Source organism: Cololabis saira, chromosome 18 (assembly GCF_033807715.1).
Source record: "Cololabis saira isolate AMF1-May2022 chromosome 18, fColSai1.1, whole genome shotgun sequence".
NCBI lineage: Eukaryota > Metazoa > Chordata > Actinopteri > Beloniformes > Belonidae > Cololabis > Cololabis saira.
Genome location: NC_084604.1, coordinates 8759033 through 8772060, shown reverse-complemented (window position 1 = coordinate 8772060; position 13028 = coordinate 8759033). Strand labels below are relative to the sequence as shown.

Genomic DNA, 13028 nt, shown 5'->3' with positions numbered 1-13028 from the left:
AATACAGTATATATATGTGTGTAGCTTAAAGGTATTGTGACATCATTTTTAACATGCTTTTAACACTATTAAAAGTCTTGGCCAACATCCCTCAAATGTGTCTAAAAGAGTGTAACAAGAAAAACTTCACTCTTAGTACTCTTTTCCTGGCTTTTTATTACAGTGTTTTTTTGCGCCGTGAAAAATGCTTCCTTTCCCCCCTTTCCTGTCAATCATTGCTCCGCTCCTCCTCCAAACCTCCTCCAGCCCAACCATACGCTCACAGCGGCGTCGGAGCGACAGGCGAAGCACGGAAGAGCAGCAGGGAGAACCACAGCAAACAATCATAAAAATAAAGGCATGCAAGCAGCACTGTCCCCTTATCTTAAGTCCAGTCAGTGGCCGCGGGTCTTCTTAGCAGTTTTCCTCCGGTGATTAGAACAAAAGACGCTCTAAACAGCTCCGTGTTAAGCCTCATTTATGGTTCCGCGTTAAATCGACGCAGAGCCTACGCCGTAGGGTTCAGCGTATGGTGCGCGTCGCAGCGTAACCCTACGCCGTAGGTTCTGCGTCGGTGTAACGCGGAACCATAAATCAGCCTTTATGGTGCGCTGGAGAGGAGGCAGGGAGCTGGGTGGAGGGGGCGGTGATTTAGCGGGCCGTTACGTAACGGCCCGCCACCAAACCACATGCGCCGTTTTTGCACAGTTATGCGGAAAATCCCAGAAAGCACACAATACACTGAATGTTAAAAGTTCGTTGTTTTTTGGGTGTAATTGATGTCAAGACACCCAACAAAACACAAAAAATCAAGAAAAATTTGTTTTTCATGTCACAATCCCTTTAATAAAACGATTTAGGAAACTATCTGTGGACTTTGATTCTTTGAAACAAATATATTTACTGTTTGTTACAGTGAGAAGTCAACACTGTGTCCATTGCACAAGGGACGGTAGTGATTGTTCCAGGTATTAGTCAAACCCTCAGTTACCAAGGAAAGTGAGTTATGGCTTTTTAAAAAACTTTGTAACTTACCAGGTTACAACGGCTGCAGACGAGAGATTAAATAGTCCGCTCAGTCGCTCAGCTGTGGCTTGTTATAAAACTAATGATTTCAACTGAAAACACATTAAAGCATGAATAACTGATTTAATATTTATGTTTTTTGGTAAGTGACCGTGGTATAAGCGGGATAATGCCCGACGAGGTGTACATTAACAAAAATATATAGACTTTGCGGAGGCAAATCGTCCTCCACTTCGCGTCGGACGGTTCACGCCCTCGCGTCGTCCATATATTTATGACAATGTACACCTCGTCGGGCATTATCCCTTACCTATACTATGCTGTGCTGTATTATGCTGTGCTTTGCTAAGCTGTGCTATGCTCAGCCACATTGTACCATGCATTTTATGGTATGTGGTTTCACATCACTTTGTTTCATGCTGAATGGTGTTAAACTACATATTTTGATACAATATGCTTAATAGTTTCTGCCTGTTTTGCACGATGATGTTTTATGCAATATTGCTTTATGCAACATCATTTCAAGTTGTGCTAGTTATCTCATGTCATTTAAGTCGCATCACATTACATCATAAACACACTATGGTTTGTCATTTTAAATTTTATATAGTGTTGTAGTCTTTCAACGTGATGCAGTCTGTGTTCCGCATCTCTTCACATTTCGCAGCAACAGGAAATAATCTCATAACACACAACCTATTTTACATTTTTGACATTTTCTTTCAGCCTACTTTCAGATGCCCGTCAGCTCTCTAGAAATACTTTAGGGTAGTTTTGTTTTGTTTAATTTTTTTTTCACCTGGGATCCACAGATAGGATCTTGCTGCAGAGACACTGCAGGTCCCCGGGACTCCTGTTGGTTTCCTGCTGGGGACGAGAGTTCAGCCAGGAGGTCGCTGAGCATCTCTTCCTGTCCAGAGATCTCCACCGCCGACACCCCTACAGAGAAACAGGCGCCAGACTTCTCCCGCCGCTCCTCGATCACCTTAAAGAGCCAGGAGATGGCTGTGGGAGCCACGCCCAGGCTCTGTGTGGAGCACTCCCGGCCAATCATAGTGTACGTCTTACCTGCGAAGGGGGGAGTCATCGCAGAAATGAGGTTGAATATTTAACTAAACTGTGGGCATGTGAGAAAAGTGCACCATGTGATTACCCAGGTTGGCATGTCCGTAGCAGAAGATGCAACCATCCGCTCCGTTGACCACTGACTGGATGACCTCAGCCACCGTCCCCGAGCACACCTCAGCCTATCAGGAGAGAGATCCAGTCTGAACCCACCAATCACCGAACAAGATGATGCATCAGAGTTTACTGTGAACTTCTACGATAGTTGACGTTTATAAAAACAGATACTGTATACTACTAAACAGATGGTGTTTAATAGTTAGCAGTGAGCTAATCATTTAATTAATCATTAATCATTCTTATTTATTATTTCCCTTTGGGGAGGAGTATTTTAAATTCAATTATCCATAAAAATCAGATGGACAAACAAAAATAACTTATTTCACAGAGACCTTATTTATTTGATATAAAGAAATAAGTGTCTTGAACACAGCTGCATTAGTTCAGATTCAAAATGGAGCTGAAGGAGGCACATGGCAGTATCGTCCAATCAGATTGCTTCTCTGTCTGACTGCATCTTACCTGTGAGGCATCCTGTGAGAAGATGGCATCGAAGGTGAAGGTCTGGTTTGCAGAGGTAGAGAAGCGCCGTTGGGGGGCGCTGGGGAGTCCAACAATCAATGTCTCGCAGAGAGTCAGGTGCTTCTTCCTACCGTCCACCTTTAAGAAGGACGTGGAATCTGAGGACTTGCTGCTGTGGGCGGAGCAGATTCGGACCATGACGCGGACCTGCAGAGAGGCAGGAAGTCCCCATCAAACTGGAAGTTCACGTCAAACAAGAAGTTCACATCAAACAGGAAGTCAAAAAAGGAAGTCCAAGACAGCTCCTAAACTGTCTGGGTGACATTCTGTTTGTGTTCAGTTATACACTGTTTTGAAATCTCTGCTGAATCATCTGTGTCCACTGAAATCGTCCTCTCAAAGAAGACACAGGAGTGATCATACATGCTCACAACAGACACAGTAACCTTGGAGATGCTCAGACCCTTAGAGATCAGCAAGTCTAGAGTGTACCCCCTATTTTTCGTGGCGTATGTTACATGCTGAGTCAGACCAAAGTGGTCCAGAGTGTTACTATGGTCTTTATTCCGATTGTCCTGAGGGTTGTCCATGTGGATTTTAAAATCACCAACAATATTTTTTGCACAGTATTTGGGGGCCTGTAAACATTCAGAAACCGGATTCTGGATGAGGCCCTTCAGCTGTACAGCTACATGTTCAAACAACTGAAAACTTCCAAGAGTTAACTGCTTACATTGAAATAATTCATTAATGGCATGGCATGTGGAGCCAGGTGAGTCAGGTCCTATGTGGTACAAGCTTAGACTGTCTAAGAACTAAAAACACCCCACTACCAAATTAACATCTGAAACAAGTTCAGCCAGAGCTGAAATGAAGACTAACAGAGCTCTGCTGGGACCAGCCTTCGCCCAGTCTGCTGCTCAGGGGTTAGACGTGTTAAAGTCAGCTCCAGAAATGATCCGTTGTAGCTCCTGGCTCCTTCAGCTGATCCAGAGGAGCTGTGGAGTTGCCGGGGAAACCGCTGCAGAGGGACATCCTGTTTCAAATGTCCTTTTGGTACATTTAGCCGAGTCAATTAGCAGAAGCTGCCTGCTGCTTAGCTAATGTTGCCCAGACCCTTCCAGACCAATCTGCCACTGGTCATGGTGGTCTTTTAGTAAAACAGTAGGTAAGTAGGTACAGTAGGTAATATGATGGCTGTAAATTACCTGCCAATCAAAAGACCTAGATCTAACTATGGACATCTGTGAAGGCGTTTGTGTTGTGCCAAAAGACCAAAAGATGGCAAGCTGATTTGTTTTTGGTGGTGAGTTTATTATGTCCCTGCTCCCACACTCATGCTCAGCAGTGCAAAACAACAAAAAAACGAACAAACAAAACACTATTTCACTCTCAGGGTGATAGTCTATTTGTTGTTTTATCATCAGGTGCATCGCACACTGTTTTGATGTGCTAAAGTAGCAGCAACACTGCCACCATACGACAGGAACCCCCTATAATCATATAATCTATAATGACAGCCCCTGACATGCACACTGGGGTATGATTATGGAAACAATAGATGGTTCTGTTGATGGGGGTCCAGGGTAGTTTTATGGCCCTCAACTGTTGTCTCTTATGAGACAGAGGTCACCATCTCTGCTCCAACCATGTTGATCTTGTTCTTCTAGTTTGATTTTTTGTGCCTTTGTGGTGTTTGTAAAAATGCTCCCAGAACCACTGTGTGAAGAATGACCATGGTACCACCATGAGTCAACCCTAACCCTAACCCTACCAGGTGTTACCCTGTTAAAGGACCGAGGAAATGCTTGACTGCTTTACCCCAGACACCCACTGATGGAGACCTAAAAGGACAACTCTGCAGACTGCATTTAAAACAGAAGCACAGAATGAGTGTGTGGGAACAGATAAATGCGTAACACATACGTGCAGACCATTTACCATTTCTGGGATGAGGTGGCTAAGGTTTGAAAAGCAGGAAGAGTCCAAACTGGGGCTCATGTAGGCTGTGATCTTACTGGAGGCTGGATGAAATCACTGAGTGTACCAGCACCAGCACCTTACCTTGCCCATCCCAGGGGTGTCCTTCATCTTGGATCCAGCCCGGAGCAAGCATGGTGGGACGGCGGGCGGCGACAGCTGCAGGGCCCCGCTGAAGCCCCCGGTGTACAACAGTGGCCCCGGGGCCTCGGTGGGCGGGGAGCAGGGGCCCTGCTGGGACTTCTTTCTGCGGGACAGACTGAACTTCTGAGCTGTCCTGAAGAAAATAAAGCAACAAAAGATAGAACAGTAAATGCTCCGACCTCCATCATCACTAAAACCTCCTCCATCATCACCAGAGCAACATGTATCATGATGAGATTCCCATCCATCAAGTACAATGTCTAATTCTAACATTGTTTTTGCATGTGTTTTTATATGCTGTATATATTGTTTTTGTTTATAATAGTATGATTTTGTTGCTTCTTTGTCATCTCCTGTCTTTGAATGTTATAGACACCTATGAATGAAATATATCCCTCCATCCATTATCTATACGTGCTTAATCCTGTGCAGGGTCACGGGGGTCTGCTGGAGCCTATCCCAGATTGTTACAGGTGAAAGGCAAGGGTGCACCTGGACAGGTAACCAGTCCATTGCAGGGCCACATGGAGACAACCAACTCACACAAACAGACAATTTAGATCCATCGATTCACCTAACACACATGTTTTTGGACTGTATTGGCGCTTTTCCACTCGTACCTACTCAGCCCAGCTCGGCACCCAACGTGTCGAGTAGATACTTTTTCTGTAACTACCCTGCCGAGGTTCTAATGGCGCTTTTGCACTAGTCCCACCTCAGCTCGCTTCTACCCGCTACGGCCCCATCTTGCGCTTTTGCACTAGGGGCTGAGGCGGGTAGAGCCGCTCCAAGCAGATACTTTTTCTTTTCTGGCTGTGGAAAAACAAACGAGGACATACCGGGTGGAGCCGCGTCGGGCTGATTAGGTACTAGTGCAAAAGCGCCATAAGCGGCTGAGTCGGGCTGCATCTGACGTCATCACACTACAGGCCACCGATTGGTCGGGGGGTTGGAGTCGGACGTCAGGATGTGGAAATCAGCGAAAGAGCAACTCGCGGCTTTTTGTTCATTTTATTCGACCAGCAATGGCAGCACAAAAAACTGTTTGGTGATCCAACTCGGAGGTGCAGATGTTCATAAACCTGGTGCTGAGGAGAGAATTAAAAAGGGATCTAGACGGCGATAAGGAACGACCAGATCTACCAGGAGCTCTGTCACTTCATAGCTGCTCGCGGCTCCAGCTGACTTTTTAGCAGCGCTGAGACAAGCTAAAATAAATTAAAAAATGTTGCCGCTTGAAGCTTCTCTCACTCTTATTTTTCAACTTGGTATCAAACACAAGCCACAGATCCAGCAGCACATCTATCATCTACTCCATGTTCTACATCTTTAGTGTTGTTGTCTTCTTCGTTTAGATACACAATCAAATACGTCACAGCAGCTTCACTCCAACCTCCTACTTCTGCTCCAGGTGCTGAATTGTTCTGGAAAAGAAACCAGGCTGAGATGAGTAGAGCTGAGTAGTTGCTAGTGGAAAAGCGGTATAAGAGGAGGCTGGAGTAACACAAGAAAACCCCTGAAAGCATGAGGAGAAGAAGGAAGCTCAACACAAAAAGACTCCTACTGGGTCTGGGAGTCGAACCAGGAACCTTTTACTTGTGCTACGGTACTAACCACTAACCATTATTACCATTATTAATATTATTATTGTTATTATTAATATTATTATTATCAAAAACAAGCAGCAGAATCACGATTAGGGACCTTTTTTAAGGATATTCTGGTAATGTCATCTCACACAAACATTTACATTTTAGTGATTTGAGTTCAAACAAGAGAGGATGTCAGGGAGGTCCAGACCAGTCACTCTGCACTCCTCCTTATCCCTCCATCCTCCACAGTGAACCAGCTCAGAGACCGGAGTGTGTAACCTCTTCCTCCGTGAAGGACGGAGAGATTAGCCTGCAGGGACTCACTCAGGGTGTGTACACACTCCTATGAGGCTGAAAAGAGACAAGTGTGTGTGTCGTTCCACATTTACTGTCAAAGCAGGAGATTTTTTCAGATGTGATGTGATGGTCGCGAGCATCAAATCAACCTTGGAACAAGACCCAGCGGAGATGAAATGTTGGTTTTACTGAATCCAGGTTAATGTTTGAGTCTGAAGTTTGGCCTGAGGTGTGTCCCTAGTCCAGCTGCAGCTGTAAACCATAATACGTCCACCTCCGTGGAGGTTAGCGTTACAGATCAGAACACATCTTCTCTTCTTATAATTATCATCAGTATTATTATTATTACACAACAAAACAGACTTTGTTCGGCTCACCAAATTTTGTGGCTCAATTGTTTGGCCTTCCTGCACGACCTGCACAGAAAAGTCTCAAGGAATGTACAGGAAGTCCACCATTTTGAATTGAATATATATATATATATATATATATATATATATATATATATATATATGCATTTTTTATATAAAATATATATGATATATTTTTTAATATATCACATATTTCTTTTATAATATACATACATACACATATATACTTTTTTTTTTAGAGATTTTATCGGATCAACTTCATTTTTGGGGTGCTTTATCTGAAGGTTAAATTGGAAATCATAACCGATGATCATATTTCTGCCATACTTTGTCCAATCAACTTCAAACTCACCACAAACACTGTTGATCCAGTGAATTTCATTCAGATCAGTGAAACTGTAAATGTACATTCACATTTTTAAATTTGGACCCTAAACATAGGCAGACATAGCATTTTTGGGGCACAGACTGTCAATAGCCTTAAGTCAGCCATACATTGTTTAATCTGGCCCAAATTTGGTGCATATGATTCCAGTTCAACTCTGAACATGCCTGCAGCGTAATAAATGGGTAAACCTTTAGCACCACCAGTTGGCAGCAATAAACATGCTTTGTATTACTTTTGCATTGTCTGAGAGACCTCAGATTTTCTGCGTGAGATCAGAATCCCCCCCCCTGCCCGAATAGATCCATATGCTCGTATTTGATCATGTTCATAGTGCCCCCTTGTCGTGAAATGAAGCATTTACCACAATTATTACATGTGCCCTACTTCTCAAAATGATCAGACATGTAAAAACTGAGAAAATACTTAAACACTTGTAAGGGTGAGTTTACATTTAATGGCAAAAGCTAGCAAAGTGATGAGTATTGAAGGTGACTATACACTGTTGATTAAACTAACTTATTACAGGACTGCAGCCCTCGAGAACTGACTTTGGATACCCCTGGTGTAAGGGATGAATGAATGGGGCCATGATTTGGTGAGATTTTGAGTGAGAACCTCCTTCCATCAGCAGGACATTGAAGATGAAACATGGCTGGGTCTTTCAGCAGGACAATGATCCAAACACATCGCCACGCAAACCAAGGAGTGGCTTCATAAGAAACATTTCAGGGTTTTGGTGTGGCCTAGCCAGTCTCCAGATCTCAACCCCATAGAAAATCTCTGGAGGGAGTTGAAAGTCCGTGTTTCCCAGCGACAGCCCCAAAACATCACTGCTCTAGAGAAGATCATGGAGGAACGGACCAAAATACCAGCAACAGTGTAGAAAACCTGGTTAGACTTACAGAAAACGTTTGACCTCTGTCATTGCCAACAAAGGGTATATAACAAAGTATTGAGATTAACTTTTGTTACTGACCAAATACTTATTTTCCACTATAATTTGCAAATACATTCTTTAAAAATCAGACAATGTGATTCTCAGGATTTTTTTTATTTTGTCTCTCATAGTTGAGATATACCTGTGATGAAAATTACAGGCCTCTCTTATCTTTTTAAGCTTTAAACAATTAAAGCTGCTTGCAGCTTTAATTGTTATTATTGTGATTATTATCAGGAGAGTGTGTACAGTTTTTACATCTACTGTGTGCCACTATTTATTTAACAGAAATAAAGCTAAAATGTTCTTTAAAGGGTAATACCAAGTACCCCGTCACTGATTCAGTAGAATTTAAGAGCGAACGTTGCAGCCCGAATAACTGATAAGCAGCATCTGTTTAGACCTGAATGTTTTGAGAGTTTGCTAGTCTGGTAGTCCAGTCAACCTGAAAGAGTCCTGAAATGATCAGAGGTAAAGTTTCTGGACCAGAGGTAGATGATGATCTGGAGACAGTCCGGCTGATGTCCTCTGGTCGGTCTAGTAAAAGGAGGTAAAAAGGCTTTGCAACGCTTCACCCAAAAACTCACCAATAAAAACCCAGGACCTTCCAGACAACCCCATGATCTCCCAAACCACCCCAGGACCTTCAAGACCACCACAGGACAGTTAAGAGACCCTAGAACCAGCCCAGAACTGGTCTCAGCAGTCTGTTAGAACAGTTATCATCATAACAAGATCGCCCTGACATTCTTATGACTTTAGAAATGTCAGTCAGTCATAGTCAGCTGTCAATAAACCATCTGCTCAAATAATGCAGATTAATCACAGTTTAAAGAATAAACTTTGAATTCTTTCTGCCATCAAAGTTGTTAGAAAAACAGGGAAGTTGAAACTTTATTATTTAAAGACAGAAACGTCTACAAACCCCACCCTGCAAGTTTCAGGCAGGTTTGTTTTTAAACAGTTCACGGTGCTGAAGCTCAGGGGCTCTTCTGTGAATGAACGCGTCAGATGCAGGAACGTGGGCAGAACCGTTAGGTCCAGCCATGAATTAGCAGCTGTAAAACCAAACCCATGAGGACCTGCGGGAGCTCCAAGGAGCGTCTGAGAGCGATCCACCCGGAGCTCAGCTCCACAGCAGGAACTGTGGAAATCAACAGCTGCTGGAGCTCCGAGACCCCTGAAGCCGTTAAACTTTACGACTCCACATAAACGTTAACAAGCGCTCAGCTCCGGGGAACTCTGCAGGACCGACAGATTCATGGACCCAGGTTCTTCACACAGATTCTGACCTCTGACCCTCCAGCTCCTGTAAAACTCTGACTTCTCATGGAAAACTGGAAACCTTTCTACTCACGCTTCTTTCCTGTCCATCATCAGCTCAGCACGCGTCCGCCAAACTTCTCCTCGATCTCATTTGCCACCGTGGGGATTCAACCAAGGCTGGCGATGATCGGTCCCAGGATGCAACACCTCAGAGGACCAAAGTCTTCCACATAACTGAAGCCCCCTGAGACCTCAGAGTGATTTAAACACAAATCCAAAACGTGAGCTGAACCATCAATAACTCAAGCTCCGTGGGGAGCTCCAGACGTTCGGAGAGTGAGGCTCGATTAAAACAGCATTTGGATCCTGGATTCAGAGGGATCTTGGGATCCTTCAGGAGATATGGTTCAGATCCGAATGGACTCAGGAGGGTCCTTGATCAAAGTCAAAGTCCTGAGGTAAAGGAAGCAGGGGTTGGATCGGCTTTGGCTTCATTTTCCAGTCAGGTGATTTCAGAACCTCTGACCAGAGTTCAGAGCAGGAACCGGTTCCTCGAAGCGCAAAAACCTTCCATCAGTCCATCAGTTCTTACGTGGACCCTGTCCAGAAGGGTTCACCACCAACATCCGGCTGAATTTAAACCCTTAACACCAAAACCTGGATGCAGCTCAATCCTTCGACGGCGAATTCTTGGAGAAAAACTTGACATGAAGAGAACATTTGTTTTTGGTGACTTCCATCATTAACGTGACAATTTTCCAGTTGCTCGGCATTAAAGATCCTCTGATACTTCTACCGGTCGCCTCATTTCGGCTTTTTATCATTAGCAGGCTCTTTTTATGTTTCAGGACCAACAGAACTCCACCAGAAATGTGTACCCTGATCAGCTGGTGTCTGAACTTGTCTCCTCTCTGACCCGCTCCTTCGATGCTCTTCCATCAGCGCTGACGTGCTTTAAATCATCCTCCGTTTCTTCACTTCATTATTTGATTGTTTTCATCAGAGTCTCTAAAAATCAGAAACGATTCAAAAAAGGTCCAGACAGGTTCATCTCAGTCACCGTGACGACCATGTCTGCGAACTCTCCATCTGTCCATCCCACTGCAACCCACAGCACCAAGAAAGTTGTCTATCCCTCCATCCATCCATCCATCAAACATCCTGCAGAGCTATATTCATCTCTCAGACAGAATCAACAGCTTTCTTCCCTCTTTTATCCCTCCTTTTTTCTGTTAATCTTTTCCAGCTGGCCTCATATCTCTCTCTTTCATTCATCTTTCTTTCTTTCTCTCCGCTCTGATTCCATCCTTAACTCTCAGCCTCTCCCCTCTCCTCTTCTGTAATGATCTGTTTCTTTCCCTTCACATCCTCTCCTGCAGCTCCTCGGTCTGTTCCTGTCGTCTGTATCGCAATGCTGTTCCACTCCCTCCCTCCCTCCCTCCGCCTCCTCTCCTCCTCCTTCAGCAGAAAGAGAGCGAGAGAAAGAGAGAGAGAGGGGGATGAAAGGAGGAAGCAGAAGGGTTGAAGGAGTCCAACAAAGGTGGAATGAAGCGTTTGGATTCTGCTGTTGTTGCCGGGAGACGGCGACGAAGCCCCACCCCCTCCTCCTCTCCCTCCGTCCGCCTGCGTCTCCCACCTTCCCTCCTGGCTCTCCCCTCCGTTTTCTCACAACCCCGCCCTCTCGCCGCTGACACACACACACGCACACACCTACACACACATGCACGGACACACACACACGCACGCACGCACGCACGCACGCACATGCATGCACGCACACACAGAAAAGAAATGAATACTTCATGAAATGTCTGATACCCTCACTGTTGGACCTGAAACACACCCAGTGTGTGTGTGTGTGTGTGTGTGTGTGTGTGTGACCACAGGACTTTTTGGCACCGAAGCCCGGTTCTGATACGGTACAAACTCATTCCTTGGTGCCGGTCTGGTGGGGCGGTCCTTGGACTGGACAGTCCCCGAGCCCCCGGACCTGCTCCAGTCGGGGGGGGACCTGTCCGGGCTGCAGGCCCCTCCAGGCCCAATCATGGATGTACATGTTCAAAAGCATGAGCTTCAGCCAATGACGGCACATTTCCCCCCAAAAAACTGACCAAACGACACATCGTCAACAATCCTCGGTGTTAACGCTTCTTTTTGTGTTTTGTTTGTATACAACCTCAGTTCCCATGAAGACGGGATGCTAATTGAAATAAAACAGAATGCAATGACATGAATCAGTCATACGTACGTAAAACTCTTAGTTCTCCAGTTAACGGATCATTACTCGCACTGAGGGGCAAAACATCAGCAAAAACAGCTGCAACTAGTGGAGAAGACGGGATAACAGCTGATTATCGGCTTAAATTAAAGGCAGTTGGACTTGACATTGACCCGTACAGTTACCCCAAGAACCAGTGGTCCATGGACATTAATATTTGGTACAGTTACCAAGAACCAGTGGTCCATGGACATTACCAATAACCAGTGGTCCATGGACATTAATATTTGGTACAGTTACCAAGAACCAGTGGTCCATGGACATTACCAAGAACCAGTGGTCCATGGACATTAATATTTGGTACAGTTACCAAGAACCAGTGGTCCATGGACATTACCAAGAACCAGTGGTCCATGGACATTAATATTTGGTACAGTTACCAAGAACCAGTGGTCCATGGACATTAATATTTGGCCACAAATCCAGTTTCCTGATATTTATATGTACTTAATTTCTACACCGGGGAAATACACGAAGCAAAGCTTGAAGGCATACAAAAGTCTTGAGGCTTGGTCCGACTTAAGGCAGGATTTGTTGGTGAAATTAAAGTGGTGAGGACACTGAACCTTATGATTTGACCATTTAAAAAGGAGCTTGAGGCCGGATTGAGGCAGAATTTATGAAAAAAAATTTGTATACGTTTTAAGTTTTCTAGTAATAATGTCAGATGAAGCGTTCCAAACCCAAAAGAGTGAGCCCTCTAGTGTATCTCTCCGTTGCCTTGAACAGGCTATGTGCTGCAAAATGTGCTGCAATTCGGGCCCAAATTTCCCGCGCTGGGCTGTGGATGTGACGTCACATGATGCTGCATGCACGTTCTCCCCGTTCTCCCATGCCGGCTTCACTGTTGGCTGCAGTACCCCCAACGGCCGTCGTGGTGAAGGGTGGCGCTAGAGAGTATCATTTCTTAAAAGGAGCCTCAAGCTCTCTTTCCTATCTCTCTTTTCTTGCTCTGCCCAGCTAGCCTTCAGCAGGAGGGCCCCCCCCCTTATGATCCAGGTATGGTTCCAGGTTTTTTTCACCTGGTGGTCAGTGGAGGAACTGAAACTTATTCTCACACTGGCATCAACCACAACCTTGGGTAAAACTAGAGAAGGCCAATTAAAGGTTGTGCTTCGTTATC

General features: G+C 44.8%; 1 protein-coding gene across 2 annotated transcripts in view; it reads right to left on the bottom strand.

Moving 5' to 3' along the window:
- The window catches only part of LOC133418336 (kinesin-like protein KIF26A), a 97838-nt gene that overhangs the window by 32870 nt on the left and 51940 nt on the right, over nt 1-13028 (bottom strand). Inside the window, exons 1-5 of one of the 2 annotated variants that reach the window (XM_061706922.1) lie at nt 9719-10728; nt 4717-4909; nt 2653-2859; nt 2159-2252; nt 1805-2073 (exon numbers count right to left, since the gene is read on the bottom strand). In XM_061706922.1, coding sequence (XP_061562906.1) covers nt 1805-2073; nt 2159-2252; nt 2653-2859; nt 4717-4909; nt 9719-9738 — 783 coding nt within the window. In that variant the 5' untranslated portion in view covers nt 9739-10728. Of the gene's footprint in view, nt 1-1804; nt 2074-2158; nt 2253-2652; nt 2860-4716; nt 4910-9718; nt 10729-13028 lie in introns of those variants that run through there. The other variant, XM_061706921.1, reaches the window with a different exon arrangement.